The 18,836-nt window shown below is 40.8% G+C and overlaps 1 protein-coding gene across 1 annotated transcript in view; it reads right to left on the bottom strand.

Annotated features, from left to right (window-relative positions):
- Nucleotides 1-8,617, bottom strand: part of GRM3 (glutamate metabotropic receptor 3) — a gene marked incomplete at both ends in the record, with an annotated part of 45,436 nt that extends 36,819 nt beyond the window's left edge. Inside the window, one exon of the mRNA XM_084305742.1 lies at nt 8,120-8,617. Within this exon, the coding sequence (XP_084161868.1) occupies nt 8,120-8,617 (498 nt within the window). The remainder of the gene's footprint in view (nt 1-8,119) is intronic.
- Nucleotides 8,618-18,836: the final 10,219 nt, after the last annotated feature.

Below are 18,836 nucleotides of genomic sequence, written 5' to 3'. Positions count from 1 at the left end.
ACACTTTGGACAAATAAAAAAATCTCATAAATGTGAGAACAGATAAGGTTTGTTTGACACAATACACAAGTGTGCATCATGTGTTGGTTGGACAGGGGAGTGTCCTTGTTAAATCACAGAGCTCTGCACTTCTGAAACATTTTCCATGTGAGAATCTCATGGTACTTAACATGGCTTAATGAATCTAATTTCATGGAGCTCCTTTGAGACAGAGAAGTACTGCTGTGGTTGTTTTGAACAGACAGTAAATTAGACTGCTGAGCAGAATGGGAGAGAGGTAAAGGAGGACTGTCTCCACTGAGAAACTGGAGAAATCCCTGTCCCAGTAATCTGCAATCTGTCCTAAAAGACAGACGGCAGAGCTTCAGTTGCTGCCTTTGGTTTCCCCCCAGAAATCTTTGTATTCCTGAGGATAAGTTGCTGGCCCAGTTTCCTACAGTGAGAGAGTGGCAAAGCCATGTCTCAAGGAATTGCTAATGGCTAGATCATTGCCGTAACCCATGAGCTGATCTTCTGCTTTGAAGAAATGTGTTATGCTGCAAGTGTGCATTGCATCTAATTTCTAAATGATGGTAATTAGAGTGCTTTTTAATTTATTTTATTGATTATTTTATTTTATTTTATTTTATTTTATTTTATTTTATTTTATTTATTTTATTCTTTGGGTAGTTGCAGGTCAAACTATAGCTAAAACATTTATTAAAATGCAAATATTCTTTATCTCATCTGAATTTTCCCTTTTTTCAAAAAATACAAGACCCAAATGAAAGCAGAAAGTGCAATTCTAGAGAGGCAGGAGAGAAACATTGGTTCTGAATGGGCTGATATCGCTTGTATGATAAGTGGTGGGCGTAAACCTAGTGCAAAAGTAAACTATGTACCTCTCTCTGCCTACACTGGCCGTTATCACAGAATCACAGAATTGTAGGGGTTGGAAGGGACCTCCAGAGATCATGGGGTCCAACCCCCCTGCCGAAGCAAGTTCCCTACAGCAGGCTGCCCAGGTAGGCGCCCAGATGGGCCTTGAATATCTCCAGAGAAGGAGACCCCACAACCTCCCTGGGCAGCCTGTCCCAGTGCTCCGTCACCCTCACTGTGAAGAAGTTCATTAGTGTGTTGGTGCAGAACTGCGTGGGCTCCATTTTGTGGCCATCGCCCCTTGTCCTGTCCCCACAGAGCACTGAAAAGGGGTTGGCCAAATCCCTCTTTCTCCCACACTTCAGGTATTTGTAAACATTGATAAGATCCCCTCTCAGTTTTCTCTTCTCAAGGCTGAACAGACACAGGTGTCTCAGCCTTTCATCACACGGGAGATGCTCTGGGCCCCACATCATCTTTGTGGCCCTCTGCTGGACTCCTTCCAGGATATTCCTGTCTTTTTGTACCGGGGAGCCCAGAACAGGACACAGAAATACATTTATACACTCCCCATACTCCTAGCTCCTCTCTTGTAAATTTTATGTCTAGTTAGAACCTCTTTTCTTTCAATTTATAACCATTTTCTTCCAGCTTCTTGTCATGCATCTTGGTAAAGACCCAGTAAGACTCAATAATAGTAATAGTCATAGTAATATTGTTTTCTTGAGGACCAACCCTTACTTACGTAAAGGCTGATATCGGGTTCCCTAAAAGCCTTTTGTTCTACAGGCTAAACCCACCTAGTTACCTCTATTTATTTATTTATTTATTTGTAGCGTATGTGCTCCAGACTCTCCTTCCCCTCATCCTCCTCTATTTAGTAAATCTTTCTCTTATTGAGGGACCAAAAGTTAGTCATAGTATTCCAGATGTTATCTAATGTGAACAAAAGGGAAAAATAATTCCCATCTATCTGCCGGCTGTGTTTCTGTAGGTACAGCCAAGTACACAGCAAGCCTCGCTGACTGCACTGTCAGCAATAAATATGAATGTTACTGAAGAGATCATAGACATCTAGGTTGGAAAAGTCCTTCAACATCCTTGAGTCCAACTATTAGCCTGACCTACTGAGTCCCATCACTAAACCATGTCCCTACTTCATAACCTCCTGGATTACCTGAATTAGCCCATTTCTCACCATACCTGAATTGCTGCAAGGAAAGGTTAATGTTCATGGCCTCTACCATAACTTTTCCTGTCCTTTTGGGATTCAGTAAGCTCGAAGGTATGTCTCTCCCCTTGGGGACGGTGTGAACCATCCACATCAAATGTTTTTAAGCCTTTCTAAAACATTTCATAGTCCTATTTCCTTCCTGTGTTAAGTGTGGGCAGTGAGTGCACATGGTACCACAACATGCTCTAACAGGCTATGACACCCAGGAAGGGGATCCCAGCAGCTAAAAAAAACTCTGCAGGTGCAACTCGACGCACAGATTTTCAGCACTAGATAGAGGACAGACAAGGTGGTGATCTCCTTTAGCATAACAGCCCAGGAGCTCACCCTGCTGAGGTCAGTAGACAGGAACTAAGCCAGAAATAGTGAATTTATTTAGGAGTGCCAGCCGAGCTTGGACTTGTGTGCAATCTTCTGGCACGTTGCAGGACTGAGGCAGTTGTTTCCATCAGCTTCCTCTCTTTTTTGGTATTAGGAAACCTGTTTACTAATGTTAGTTTGTGTTCTTTAACAAAATTCATTCCAAATAATGTATGACTAGGAAAAACAAACAAACAAAACAAAACAATTAATTACCAAACATATGTATATATATATGTTGATTGACAGGAGAGGGGAGAAGAAAGCAGTGTTTTCAGCCTAGCTCTTCTCCTGAAAATTTTGCCAAGAAAGATGGGAAAATGTAGCTCAATGTTTATAGAGGACTCAATAGTTGTCACATCTAGAGAAGCAGTGTTTGAACAGTGGAATACTCGCATCTATGAAAAGAAACACCAGAAATTGGGAACACTGACAGAATGATATCTAGGATTTCTGTGGAGGACCAAGCAGTATCTTTTTATATGCATATCCTGTGTAATCAAAACTAAACCAAGAAGGACATGCAGAGAAATGTCATACTCTGAGAACAGAATCATTTGGAAATCTTTTTAATATTGTTGTTGTTTCTGCAGGGGACAGCACAATGAGCTGTTACATATGCACTCTGCCTCCATGAAGCATTAATTGTTGAAGTAAAGTATAAGCTTAGAGCTAAGCCAACACACTGAGAAGAGACCTGTGCAGAAGACCTTGCTTTGTGCATGGGGAGTGAGACATCTACTCTGAGACTTCCTAAATCTGACTACGAGTGACTCATGTCACATTTACACCTGCTGACAGGCTTTGAAAGAAAGGAACTAAAACTGTAGTTGATGGTTCTAAAAGCATGAAATAATTCCTGAAGTTAAAAGAGCCATCATTGATAAACATGGTTGTTTCAGACTCATTAACTGATGCATAAGTCCTAGTCAGAAGGGACAGAATGAATGTGGGTGGTGCCAAGATGTCCCTAACTAGTTCCTATTCTTGGACAGTTTCTCTTGCAGTTACATCCTTTCTTACTTGGAACGTGGTAAGGCTCCCTTCTCCTTACCTGTGAGCTCAGGGGATGGCTACCCACCCCTGTAAAATCATTTCCATGTGGCAAGAAGAGAAAATGCTCACACAGAAGGGAAAAAAATCCCAAACAAACAAGCAAACAAAACTGCAAAAGCATCAGCTAGCTTGAGATTTTCAAAGAAAGCAGCCAGAAGGAGGTATACCTAGATTTCTTTGAAGCCTTTAGGAAACACATGTCCTATGCTGTTTGGGCACTTTGAAAATCTCAACCTAGTGGAAGCTCAGTTTCTGAATGTGGAACAGAAACAAAGAGAGGAACAAACAGCAAGGACCTGGCTGCGGGGTAGAGGAAGGAGAGAAAGAACTGAGATGAAAGGGGGAAGGAGCTTGAAGGAGACAGAAGTCAGAAAGAACATATGTAACTTAAATATTAGTGGCAGATGCCCCTTCTCACAGAAAAGATCCTTCAGTAAGGATCTGGTTAATGTTATAAGCACAAAATCACCTAAGGATGTTGCACAGTTCAATTGAAAGCTCTACACAGCAAAACACAAATGGCATATATGCTCTGTGGTCCCTGGTGAACCCTGGCAGCCCCTCACACACATATCTTGTCCATTTCCCTATGGGGTATTCCTATTGCAGGGGGGCAGGACCACTTATGTTACATTTTTTTGCATGTAGTCCTTCTAAGAGGATTTTGCATTGGTTTCAGTGGGCACGGAAATCACAGGCTATTGTTTAGGCTCTGTGGATGGAAGATGGTTAATTCCTGGAGAAAGGAAACGTAGGTGGTTAGTTTTCAGGCTCAACAAGCCCTTGGCCAATTTGTGTGACTAAAGAGAAATGACAGCCAAGAAAAGATTGCCAGTGAATGAGTACATACTCCAAATTCCACACCAGATGGTCACTCACTTAGAGAGGCCTTAGCTTTTGTGCTAGCAGTAGTGTAACTTTAAACCTTCTCCAATGTTTGTTGCTATGGTTTATTTGAGACACAAAGAGGAATTCAAGAGAAGTCATTTGGGCAATGGTTTGTACTCTGTGCATTTTTTCTGGATGAAGCTCTAAATTGGGAATAACCTTCCATGACTATCATCTGGAGATCTTGTCGGTCAGTAACGTTAAGAAAACTTTACATATGGCTAGAGCCCTACATCAGCATGGATATTGTGGATATAAAAATACAAAGCCCAGCCCAGACAAAATAATGTCTTTAAGAGAGCTGGCTGCAGGGAATGCAGCCTAATCTTCATTTTCAGAAGATAGGTCCAGTTTTCAGAAACAGAGAAGATAATGGGTGAACAAATCCAATGCTTGAACAGTCATATTCCTGCTTACACAGGCTTATTCCTGACAGAGCTGACCTGAGTATTTTAAACATGACATTTGGATTATGAGCAGGTGCTCCTCTATGCAAATGAGCAATGCTTTTTTCTTATCCTTTTTACAATGTCATTAAACTTCTCCAAGGAAAATATGTTTGACATTTGTGTTGTGAACTAGGAGACAGCAGACAATCTGGCTAGGCTGGAAAACCACTATCCCAAAATAAAGTCCTCCAAACTTTGGAGAATTCACCTTCTGATCCCAGAATCAGTTCTGGTCAGATTTTTTTTATCATGAAAAAAATCTTTTAAAATAAGCTTTTCCACTGACTGAGAAGCTAGACTTGGATTTTGAGGGATCAAATGCTGTGCAGATTGGGCCCACTGCTAATTTAAACACACCATCTAAAAACTAATTATCCAGATCATCATTAACGATAATAGCCTAGTCTGACCAGAAAATAATTAAGCATTCTGCATTCTCTTGTTTTTCTCTCTGCAAAAGTGCCTATCGTGCACACTGACTCAGTGGGGAAGGTGTTCGTTGCTGGTTTACCAGCAAATTCTTTTTTCCTTGGTGGAAGGATAATGAAAGAAGCAGAAATCTGACAGCAGGAGCATCATGAGGTGATTTTGCAGACAGCTGTCCAGACAGAAATCTGGAGAGGGAAGGTGAATGGAGGTGACGAGGAGGTATTGAAATATAATGACGAATTCATGGGAGGAAAAAACACAAAACAAAACAAAAAAGAAATAGTTTCTTGTCTGAAGGGCTCAGCACAGTTTATTTTAAGGCTGAGAAACTGTGCTGTGGACTTTATGCTGGTTATAGCTCTCAGGCAAAAGAGAAACACTTGTCAGGGCTACAAGGTAAAGTCCCCAGCACCCCAAGGGCTGTTTGGAAGCACGGGACCAGGGGGTGCTCAGCCTCATACCTGCGCCTACCAAGGTACTCTCACATTCAGCAGGGAAAGGATTCCAGCTGCTGCTGCAGCTATGGTGTACAGGTGACAGTCTTTGTAAATTTGACAGCCTCTTCTGGCATGGCACCAAAATGTTTGGTTTTAGTGCTCTGAAGTCCTTATGTCTTCAGGCTTGAGCCTGCAGTGCCCCTTTTTCTTGATAGAGATTTTCTTTTCAGAAAGAAGCCACGGCTAGCTATCTTAGCTATATGAGCAGAAGGAATTAATGTCTTTATTAAATATTTTCTAGATAATTTGAAATCTAGATGAAAGTTAGAAGAAATGGACTGGAGAACAGCTAACCTAATCTATGTAAAGGGGAAGTAATCTACTGAGTAGTTCTTTTCTAGCTGGAAAATAGACTCAATGACACACAACATAATGTGTGAATCTATTTATTTTTTTCTAAAGAGCCGTGCAAGAAAGATCTTATGTTTGAACAACTACTGGAAACTATAGGGAAACTATGTATAGAGTACTCTTAGATATTCCTATTGTTTCATCATTATTAATAATTTTTGAAAATTGGGTGCATATACAGATATGCATACACTTTTATTGCCATTTTTCACATATACAAAATGAGAGTCTCTTATCAGGACTTCTGATTTCCATCTGACAGCTGCTCCAAACCCAAGCTTTTGGAATTTGAGATATCGGTACATATAATATATTCAATGTGTATTGCATCCAATCTGCCTCTTCACTTATGGATTTAATCTTGCGTCAGTCAGAGACTAGCTTCAAAGGGACAGACTGACAGATGTTGTAGAAGAAGCCCTAGGACATTTTAGGAGCGTGGTGTGACTGCCTCGGGGTGTCTGGGAGGGAAGGAAATGCCTGTACCATTCCCTCCATGGTAAATACTTCTATGGATATGCCTTTTAGGCTACTTTATGTCCTTTGGACATGCTTGAATTTAGAGAGGACTGAAAAACAGGCTGGCTGCAAACAGCCAGACCAAAGGTACAGTGAAGTCACTGGTGCCTCTCCGCCAGTGGGATTAGGTAAACATGTAATATTTCTTCCTCAAAATATTTTACCAGCATTGAGATACTTGCATTTCTGGGAACTGATGAGCCAAGGGTGGTATCTACACAGAATGTCCTGATTTTTCCTAGTCACTTCTTAAGCTGGGTTAATTTTTAGCATTCACAATAGAATGCCATTTGCTGCTTTCACTTGATGTGCCCTTTGTCTGACTGGAAGACGCAATGGATAATGATTTCCTTAATGCTCTCTATTAATCAAGCTTTTGTAGCTATCATTTCTCTTCTTCAGATGTCTTTTCCAGACCTGGAATTTGTTCTTTGAACTTAAAGTGATCATATCCACATAACTTGTTGGATACTTCCCTGCCACCCCAACTGGTCCGTGGTAGGACAAAACCACTTCTCTAAGAGACGGCTGAACTTTTTCTCAGCCAGAACTATTCTCCTGTGGTATGGGTAACTATTTGTCCACTTGTTCCCTTCTGTGGTTACACAGACAAGGCATTCACTGCACCAAAAAAAGAAAAAAAAAAGTGATTTGTTGAAACAAATCTGTGCTTATGCACAATGTACCAGAAGAAGGAAGCAAGAAATACTGAGGGCATCTGCCTTCTGTGCTGGACATCTGACGGTGCTTACACTGGACTCTGACAGGCAACATTTCCTGGCAAAATCTTTCTTTGTATGAACAACATATGAAAACTAAAGGAAAGAGAAGAAATTTAGAATCCATTTAGAAACTGTATTGTCTGCATGCGATATTTGAGACCTCGCTCGTTGAAGTCAGCAGAATAATTTTCACTGACTTCAGTGTGCTTAATTAGATGGTAAATGCTTGTAATCCCTTGGGTCAGGTGTAATTCTAGTTTCTGGCTAGTGTGCCTTTTTTGCTTTATTACACCCTGGAAGTAAGACAAAGATTTCTTCTTTCATTTTAAATCTCTTCTGTTTACATGACAAATAGCATGTAAACATAGCATGACAGGCATACATATATCCAGAAATATAGATGTCTTTATTTATTATTGATGTGAAAGCAGAGATCTAAGCATAGGTATATAGAAGTCTCACGAAATCCAAAGTTCAAAATAAATACTAAGACTTGAGGAAAATTCAAATGCTCCCAGGATACATCATGACTAGAGGAAGTGAGCAGCTGGCAGAGATGTTCTGCAGCTGAACTACAGCAAGTGTTTTAAAGGATAAATCAAACTAATACAAATTCAGTAAAGGATTATACGCTAGATTGAACCTCAGGGTAAACTGATTGATCTAAGACTTGATTTTTGTCCATCCTATATGAGCAGAAATTCACAGGAATGGTAGATAAAAAAATTCTCACCTGCCAGGGATACTGAGTCTTACCTGTATGGAGACGCTGCTATAGGAACCGCCTATGACTCCTGCAATGAGTAAAGGTAAATTCTCTTGAATGGCATACGAGCCATCTGGGCACATATACTCTGTTTCGTCCACTTTAGTCAAAGATGCCCTGACAAACTCCAAAGACTGTTCTAAGGCATATGTATCCCTGGAACATGTGTCCAAGATGTGGACTCCAAGCTTAATTCCTGGTAGCAAGTAGTTGTCTCTGTTGATTTCGTCAATGGCAAACAGCATGGCCTCCAAGCGCTGTATGCCTCGGTCTTCATTGATTCTCCCACATTCTTCTATCCCGGTGCCTTTTTCGTTGATTGGGAATAAGCCACCTAAGACCAGGTCTCCTTCTATCTTGATTTCCTTTCTTACAAAGCTGTGGTCACTTAGGGAAAGGAAAACTCCTTTGGAAAACAAAGCTAGCGCAAGGACTTGGAGTCTGGTGAACATCTTCGTTGGTCTTGTTTTAGCAGCTCTGAGAAACATGGGTAGGAGCCAAAGTGCTCTTCAGTCCTTCTGGTCCATCACCAAAGTTGAAGCACTGTCCCACAAACCAGTGAAGAACAAGCCAGCAACGCTTTCTGCTGCACCTCTAAAGAAGAGACGAAGGTAATTAGAAAAGGCAAAAGGAGAAGTGAGTTGTTACAAAGCCTTTATCAATAAACCATTCAAGAGCAGTGTTAAGGGAATGCTGGATAGCACAGGTGATGAGAAATACATTTGTCTTGTGCTCTCGTACAGCACCTTATTCCACACTCCATAAATGATTGCAGACTAAGCATCTGCTGTGACAGCCATGCACAAAGATCACAGGCACATAGGGTGATATATCTGATGTTGACCACTGCTCAACAATGTTTTATATTTTAAAGACAGAGACCACACTTGGTATTTTTCTCATGCCCTCTTATTTCATCCTCTCTCTCTTCTAGACTTGGAGTCTTATGCATTATTATTCACTGTATTTTCAGCTGCTCCTAGATTTCCTTTAGCAAGTTCGTTCGTTCTTTCTCTCTTTCTTTCTCTCTCTCTTTCTTTCTTTCTTTCTTTCTTTCTTTCTTTCTTTCTTTCTTTCTTTCTTTCTTTCTTTCTTTCTTTCTTTCTTTCCTTCTTTCCTTCTTTCTTTCTTTCTTTCTTTCCTTCTTTCTTTCCTTCTTTCTTTCTTTCTTTCTTTCTTTCTTTCTTTCTTTCTTTCTTCTTTCTTTCTTTCTTTCTTTCTTTCTTTCTTTCTCTCTTTCTTTCTCTCTTTCTTTCTCTCTTTCTTTCTCTCTTTCTCTCTTTCTCTCTTTCTCTCTTTCTCTCTTTCTCTCTTTCTCTTTCTCTCTCTCTTTCTTTCTTTCTTTCTTTCTTTCTTTCTTTCTTTCTTTCTTTCTTTCTTTCTTTCTTTCTTTTTCTCTCTCTTTCTCTCTTTCTCTCTTTCTCTCTTTCTCTCTTTTTCTCCTTCTCTCTCTCTTTCTCTCTCTCTTTCTCTCTTTTTTTTTTTTTTTATTGTAATCTACTTACAATTCCTTCAGCTATAGCACTGCCACAGTGCTATCTCCTTGCTGGTAGCTTTTGCTGTGCTCAGCACTTTGCCTTCAGATCAAAAGTCTCTGGCTGAAGTCCACCTGCCCTGCCCTCCTTTACCGGCCTGCTTGAGCAATGAGAGGATGGAAGAAATCATCCTCTTGTGGTTTCACCTCTATTTTTGGGCTGCACAAGTTGTCTGAAACACCAGAAGCCCTGTTTTACCAGGTGGGAAATGAGGGCTGTATGTTAGACAGACAAACAAAGCCATGTTGGGCCGTTTTACTGTCAGCATGCTCCCTGGCAGGGGTTTGACTCGGGTCAACAAAAACTTCTCTAAATGCTGCCTGAACAAGCTACACAGGCAAGCAGAGACCAGACATCATTCCCGATGAACAGTTTGGATGTGCCCATAAAGTTTTGTCCCTTTAATGCTGCTTGGTCTCAGCAACAGAGAATGGTTTGTGGTCCATTTTTTTATTGGCATTGCAGTTCTGCAAGACTCTGTACTAAGTGACCTACCAAGGGTAATTATTATGTGGAAGGCCTGGAAATTGAACCTGAATCTTCATCAAATGCCTTAATCACAAAATCATCCCTCCTTAAGGCACAAAAGAATTTCTTGCAAGCAAATTAAGTCAAAAAAGAAAAAAAAAAAAAAGAGATAAAAGAGAAAAAGAGGAGACATGACAAGGAGGAATCTTGTACTTGATGCTTGCTTAGGGCATGAAAATGCCTACAGCTGGACTTGCTCTCTTTAATGTTAATCACAGATCAGTGCTTGGATCACAGGGAGAACAGAGCAGTGATGTACGTACTTAGGATATAATTTTACTCTCACTAAGGTCGAGACATTTTGCCAATGACCTTAAAAGGAGAAAAATCAACCTTTAGAGTGAAGATCATTTTGCGACAATTCTGTAACTCATACACAAAATCTATTTATGCAATATAGCTTCATGATTTATCTCTGGGCTCCTTGTCAATATCTCTTCAAATATGTCTGTGTGGCTGACTTGATCTCCAACTCTTCAGATACATCAGGTATGGTAATATTTAAATAGATCGCTTTAATAATTTATTTCTGTACTTACCTTTTTATTAGCAGAATACATATTACTATAACCCTTGCATGGTTATTTATAACTTAGAAATATTTAACACAAAGGAATTGAAATAAGCAACAATTAAGATTTAACAGTGAATGATGAGAAAGCTTATTTCAATACAGTTGTTTATCCAGGTAAAATTTCAATATTGCTTTACCAGGTTGTGTGAAAGATAGTGTTTTATTCATATTTACTCCAAAAAAGTTCTCTCCTAAAGGTGTCATATGCACAGTTAAAGGTCTTTCTCTCCAATCCTAGTAATACATGTATAGTCCGAGCTGAAGGCTGTCTCAGCAGCTTTTTCCATTCAGAAATATGTGATATATCAATGGAAAACAAGCTTCACCATCTCCCAGTGATCTATAAGCAAGCCAGATTGCTGATCACTTGTGGCTTATTAACCAGTTTAAGAAAATATCTTTTCTCTCTAATGTTAGGAAGAGTAATGAAGTAACTGTGTTCAGCAGTCATTTCTGTTTCAGACTTAGTACTATAATTTGTCAAATAATATTCAAGCATATACGGGACATATAAACATGATGACGATACCCAATTGCAAATAATTTACAGACAAAAGGGTAACATTTGTCATATACTTTTTTGTGTGCTTAATAATTCAGTTGGACCAACTTCCACTGTTCTCAGTCATTAATACACTATATGGATAAAAAAAGACCTTTTTATTTTTTTTTTCCCATGTAATATTCATCCTATTTATTTCTGTAGCTTCTATCATCACTGCATCTCAGCAAATATTCATGTATTTATCCTTGCAACACTCATAAAAAATTTTCCCTTGTTTTACACTTGGGGAAAAAGAGGCACAGAAAGATGAAATGAGATTCTCAGAAGAGTCTAAGTCCAGATTTCCATTTGATTGGCACTCACAGTCACTATCAAACTTTGAAAAGGGCTCTGCTTCCCTTTAGGCATTGAAAAACGTGATTTTGACTGCTCTGCACCCCATAGTTCCCGGAAGACCTATAAGGTATTCTAAAACCTCTCAAAGACATGCCTAGAGCATGGATTTACCATGAATGACAAGGAGGCTGTTTTCATCCCTCTGCTTCCTTCATAGGTGCTAGTTACTTCAAATGGTGTCACCATTTACCTTGCATCACATCTGTGTCTGAGGGATCTGTGTTTCTGGTAAGTCAGTAGTAAATATTAGGAAAGGACCTCAAAATGTTTGTACATTGCACATAAAAAGGGTGTATATGAAATGAATGTTGCTATGGTTTGGAGAAATGGTTTTCCCTACAGATAATAAAAAGGATTTCTATATTTTCTATATTTTACCAGTGAAGCTTGCCCTGCTGAGCGAAATGCATAAATCATGGCAGAGGAGAGGATCATTCCCAGCAGATGTCAAGGAGCAACTGGAGTAGCTGAGAGCTGGGAATGGGCATGACCATTTCTCTGTTTCCTTGACACTTTGCGTTGAGGAATGCTGAAGGTGTCCAAGGATGGGAAGGGAGGAGGTGGTAGGAAGCCCACGGGGGCTGGAGAACAGGGATGGCTAAGCCCCAGGATCCTGCTCTAGCTGGGGACACGCTGCTTGGTGCCCATGTGTGGGGGGCTGCCACCTTAGCCTTCTGCTTGGCAATGCCTATGAAGATCGACACCAGACACATAAGCCAAGGACTTTCATCTTTGTTTCTTTAATCTGAAAGAATATCTACAATCAAAACAATCTACTCTGTCTTGATGCTGTAGGGAGACACCACACAGACAACATCCTGCTTTCCAGGAAAACAAGATCATCCTGTTTTATGTGTTCAAATTCTTAATTTATAAACAGGAGGCAGGTACCAGGAATGCTGCGCTGGGCACCAGATATGTTTCTCTCTTTCTGCAGGCTTGGTAGCCTGTGTCCTGCTGCCTGTGTAGAGGCATTGCAGCATCCTGTAGAAGAGCAAAGGTGTTGTATGTGGGTCAGGGAGTGGAAATGTTAGTGCAAAGGCTGCTTGGTCTGGGGGGCTTCCCCTCGGGGCTCTCAAGGAGTGGTGCTTCCAGGGGCAATGGTTTCTTGTTGGGGTGACACCTGAAGGAAGATGCGAGATTTGGGTGGCCGGTGACTGGAGTCACTATGGTGACACTGAACAGGCAGCTTGATGTGAAGGAGAGAGGTTATTTTAAAGCTGCTCGCAAAGTTGGGCTAGCATTGCAGTTTCTCTCCCTTTCTCTCTGGCATGCACCTCCCACATACCTTCTCTGCAGCTTGTATAATTCACAAATGTATATACGGACATTTTGTACCTATTCCAGGCTAATACAGGTCATATTCCTGCCCTGAACTATGCTACTCAGTTACCACCCTGAGCTGACCCTTGCCATTTCACCACACTGACAATACCAGCTGGGCTTTGCAATAATCAACCCCTAAAAGCATGTTTTGGGGATGGCAAGTTAACATTTCAAAAAGGAGTGCCTGCTGATCATACTGCAATTCTCTCATTTTTCATTTGTATTTAATGTTTTAACTCCAGCTATGGGCAGGGTTATGTTGTTCTAGGTGTTCCCTTAATATCAAAAATATTGAGAATATGTACAGCCCAATAGACTGTGGATCCCTGGTGGAAATAGATGTAAAGCCTAGGAGTAGAATCAATCCAAATATCAAAATGAAAAATAAACAGAAACAGGCAGGAAGAGAAAGGTTTCTATGCCTGGATCAGAAAGCTTCTGCCAGCACTTCCCCACATGAATTTCAGCCAGCAGCACATGGCTTGTGAGACACCTTCACTGGGCACTCTGCCTTTGGAGCCCCTTCTCTTTCCACCACAAAGGTCCCCAGGGGAGAGTGACATCTGCTTGTGGGGGACATTGTCAGCAATTCCTTCAGAAAAAAAAAAGACTCACTTGTGCTAAGACAGCAGCTGTGTGGCTTTTGTTGAAAATAACCTTGTCTCTTAGTCTGAAATATTCTCTCTGTCTCTCTCTTTTTTTTCTTTTTTTCTTTTTTCTTCCCCTCTCCCTCCCCCTCCCACCCCCCCAGCTATTTCCGTGCTTGTAAAAAGATGATTGCACAAATTCAGCGCTGGGTGCCAGTTTGCTTATTTACTATAGATGTGCACATACTTCTTTCCATGAAAGCAGCAAGAATGAGAAAAAGGATGTCTGGGTTTTCCACGTTCAGTATCCCAGTGATATCATCTACAAAACAAAATCTCTTTGTGGCTTTCTTCCAGGGCTATATCCAAATGACAGCTCTGGTCTTCTGCAGGATTTTTGCTTTCAGCTCAGAGAGCAGATCCACCTGTGCTATCAGTTCAGGAGTGAATCCTTGTTAGGCTTAGTGCCTTGGGCACTGCAGTCTATTTTTCTAAGTGTCAAACTCTGAAAAGAAGTGCAATTCCATCTTTTGCTTAGCCTGATGACTTTTAAGTGGAGTATGATTGTTCATAGTGCGGTGACAAATTTTCTGAAACGTTCCACAATATCAGTACCAAAGCCTGGCAGCAGCAGGCTATCCAACAGCTGTAGACTTTCCAGTTCTCCACTCATAAGGCTAAGGACAGGATGAGAAACTTTACTGATTGCACCTCAGATCTCCTACCTGGTTTTTAATGACATTTACTAACTAGCAAATATATCAGTCTCCATGAATGGGCTAAAATTCTGGATTTTTTTTCCCCTCCCTACACTGTGCTATCAAAATTCCCCCACATTTTTCCCCCTTGCAGTGTTTTGCAAGGCTTATCTGTTTACCCGTCTTCCTGAGAAAGGATGCAACAAGAGCTGACGTGGGTGCTGGAGAAGATTATGTTTAGATTTATAGTGGGTGGCTCCCTCTTGGAAGTCATGGATTTTTACTGCATTATTCAGGACTATAATGTGATATTGTGGTGCTGGAGCCATATGTCAACTTGGTATCACCTACCACACTTAATAAACTTTCTTTAGAGGAGGGCTATGCCTGGTGGAAGGTCACAGGGGAGGCTCCCCATGCCTGTGCTCCTGTTGCACATTATAACATTGAAGCTAGTAGTTCCATCAATATATCTGTCTCCAAGGGCACCCCAAAGGAGATATATCTTTCCCTCAGTCCTTGCTGTGCCCTACAAATCTCAGCCTAGGGAAGCACATTTCTAAAACAATTCCAATTCTGCCTCAAAATTCTGATGTGTCTTTAAGGACTGACACAACAAGTTAAACGCCACGATGTCTTTCTCCCAGAGATCATGGATAACTTGCACAGCAGCATTGCTCATCCAACACATTTGGCACATTTATATGTGCTCTGCCAGAACTTGACCTTAACGCCTGATGAGAACTGCTCTGAAAGATAAGATGTCTCATTTCATCAGAAAAGAGTGATAGAAAAGCTTGAGTCTCCTTACCAATTATAATTAGGGGTGTCATCACCTCTGGAAAAAAGAATATTTTTGAAGGAACCCAAGCCTTCCAGTGGCAGATATGTGCCAGGTACACAAATTGCTCACATCCTGATTCTGGCTGGCTGAAATTTGATAGCTTGAATCAGGAAGTAAAAAGAAGAAGAAAAAAAAGTTTCAGAAAGGATGGTGAGGTAGAGAAAACAAGTAAATTTCTTCCATGAAAATGAAAATATTTCCTTCATGAAATGTTAATCAGGTGCTGACGCATAAATTTGCTGAAAATAAATCAAAGTGATTTTCACTTTCTGGCTGTTACATCTATATTTATTTATTTATTTCATTTTATTTCCTTGAGAAAAAAAAAATGATAAAAATGGTTTTATATCTAGGTGATTTTGTTCCTTGCATTTCAACTTGGATATCTGTGCTTGAAAAACATTAATTAATACAATTACCACTGACAGTATTGTGAATACACAAGTGATTCAAGTTTATTCCATGCATGGGATATTGTAGAAGTGTTGCTGATCTGTTTGAAAAACCTTAACATTCTGGGGGGTGATTTCAATATAAAGAATGACATCCAAAGCAGGACTTAAAATGTCGGTGTAGAAGAAGATTATTCCTCTTAAAATACAAATTTATATTCTGTTATGTTAGAGGAAAAGTGAAAAAGAAATCAGAACACCGCATTACTGTTTGTACTGTGTTAGCATCAACAAGAGATGCTTTATGGTTTCTACAGTGTCAACATACAACAGATGCCCAGCCCTTGCCTCAGAAATCTATGGCATATTCATACCATTTCAAAAATAGAATTTAAAATATTCAGTTCACAGGAAAACAAATGTTTCCGATGTGATATTCTTGAAGTTTCCAGATATTAGAGGACTCTGTAGATTACAACAGGACCTATTAATTTAGCCTAGCAAGGAACAAGGAGCCAGTGGAGATTACAGGACATTAATGTGATGTGGAAATATGGGTCTTTGCTTCTTATTAAATCAAATGAATGTGTTTGGCACTGGCTGAGCCCTTCACAGTGAATTTGGTCTCAGAAGACAGAGCCGCAGCAAGCAGACCCCCACAGCTAGAGATCTGGGTCAGGCCATGCAGTCTCCTAACTCGTCTGAGTTTCTTCAGTACTTTGACAATAAGTATATTCAAGTGTATTGGGAAGCCCAGCCATGAGCCTGAGGCTTTGCACCATCTGGACAATTTGTGGTGTAATGATCTTGATGTAATGCAGGGTTAGACCTTTGCAAGTCCCACCATCTTCCCGTCTGTCTTTTTTGGATTGAGCTGAATCCTACTGCTTTTTATCCATCTGCTTATTTCTTCCAGGCATTGGCGACAGCTGAAAGCACATCAGCAGAGACAGCAATGAACAGATAAGTGCTGTCTGCTTATTGATTGTGTGTTATTCGACTTTAGATTCAGTCTTCCTGTGTGGTCCCAGAAACACATGGAATAAGAAAAGTAGGAATACAGAGGCTGTGGGGACAAAGGAGCAGCTGGCTTCTGTGACCTGTGGATGTCACAGCAATTATTCCTGCTGGGTGCTGTGGGGATGCCGTCACCATGCTAAGGTCAGCAATGACAAAGGCTGGGTGAGAGAGTTAATAAATGTATGGCACAAATGTAGAGTTGTTGTGAACAATTCAGCAGCATGTCCTTCGATGTAGCTATTAGCTAGGAGGAACTTATATACCTGTACTAGGTGAAAGCGAAGCTTAGCTGGTGAAGTTAATGTCTGCTTAAGGGGTACCTGTGCATTTAGTCTCTGGACAAGTGTGTAGCCTTTCTCTCTCACTTGATTCTTAAGCACGACTTTTTTTTTTTTTTTTCTTTCCTGCCCTCACAGAGCTCATTTCTGTCTTGTGCTCCTAACCACCTGTCATCACTCTGGAACATCTGCAGAGTTTTTCCAGGGCCCAGATCTCTCAGTGAGCATCTCCAGCTGATGTGCTCTGCCTGCGCGTTCTTGGCTCCCTCCGAATGGCATCGGTGCGAGCTGCCAGATTTCACTCTCATCGCTCCTCTGCCAAGACATTTCCATCACTCTGTGGCAGTGGGGCCAAAATACAGATGAACCAATGCATATGTGGAGGGCAGAGTCCTTTCTCACTAGTGCTGCTGTTCGGATTCAGTTTGGCTATAAGCACTGCCAGGGTTAGTCATGCATGCCTGGTAAAGTTGTCTGTACCCTTTCTCTTTACCCGCATGAGGGATGATTTTTGCTGTCACCTAAGGTGATGGTGGGACCTAATCCTGGCCTGGAGCCCCAGGTAGCTGCATTCAGATATGGTCTGGTACACTCCACCTCACCATCAGGTCAGGAGAAACTTTTCTGAAATAGCAAAGACAAAGGCCGCAAGTAGGCCAAGCTACATCCATGGCTCCTCCTCACCCATCTGTAACTTGGTCACAAGTCAAAGAAAAGCCTTCTAAGGTTGGTGATCCCTTCACTGTCTGACCTGATTGCCACAGCAGTACAAAACACTCAGCTGTGAATTTTCCAAGAGGGTTTCTCTCCTTTGTCAGATCAGGCAATATTTCTCCCTCTGACACACGCACTGGGAGCTCTTCAGAGCAGGAGCTGTTGCCTTGCCTGTGGCTGTTCGGTGTTGCACTCTGTCTCACCACCAACAACCACTTAGTGATGAGAATCAATCTGCCTAACTTGCATACTTAGCATGGGGCAATGTTTTAGGCACCTTTGACCTCCCTCAGGAGAATCTCCTCATTACTCTGACTTCAGGACCCTGTAAGAAATACATGGGATATCTCTGGAGACCTTCAAAGGCCACAGAAATACTTTTAATGAAAACTCAGATAGTTGCTTTAGGAGGACTTGCTCACCTGGCATCTACAAAATGAGCAAAATGAGATCAAGGTAAATCCTCGATTACATGAATAGTGTCTCACCTGCTGGTTGTATGTTTTGTTATGTTCTTCATAAAATCAAAGAACTATAGAAAAGGATCAAAAATGATGAAAGACTCTATTCAGGTTTACGAGGAAAGGAAAGAATTGAAGAGTTTAGCAGTGGATTGTAGCTTTTTTTTCTGCCTTTTTTTTTTTTTTTTTCTGCTGATGTGTGTGTTGTGTGTGGGGTGTGTTGTTTATTTTTATTTATTTATTTATTTATTTATTCAGAATGAAAGGATTAAAAATTTAACAACAGTAGCCTCTCTCTAAATGATCCCTTCCCCCTCATCCCTTCCCCCTCATATGAAGGCACCAGAGCCCAGACTGGTAACTCGTCCATCACATGAATGTTACCTCCAGGCTACAGCATTCAGTGGAGTGTGAAATCACAATTAACGGAGCAAGTGTTTTGTAAGTGAGCAGAGACTGCTGCAAATTACATCCTGCTATTAGCTGATTTCAGAACAACACTGTTGAGCAGCTTCATGATTACTGGGCTGTGGCGTGTATTAAAAAAACATTAATAAAACATAATTGATTGTGAATTGTGCTTACTTGCTTTATAATTTTAATCACAAATGTCACAGAAGTTTACTGGAAACGAAAGCTGCATTCAGCTATTGTGAGGAACTGGATTGTTCTAAAAAATTTAGTGAACTTGATTCACAGCTGTTGTAGATCAGTAAACTACAGATACCTATGGGTTCTGCTGACTTAAGAGTTCTGATTTGTGTTTTTGTTCCCCAGTCAACAAAGAAAGGTGTGAGATTGCCTTGTCTCTGCCAGAAAGTACCACTGGGAGCTTGATGGAAAAAATAT

Source organism: Netta rufina, assembly GCF_964035555.1.
Source record: "Netta rufina genome assembly, chromosome: 1".
Lineage (NCBI taxonomy): Eukaryota > Metazoa > Chordata > Aves > Anseriformes > Anatidae > Netta > Netta rufina.
The sequence above is the reverse complement of the archived record's forward strand: the minus strand, read 5'-3'. Positions and strand labels throughout refer to the sequence as shown.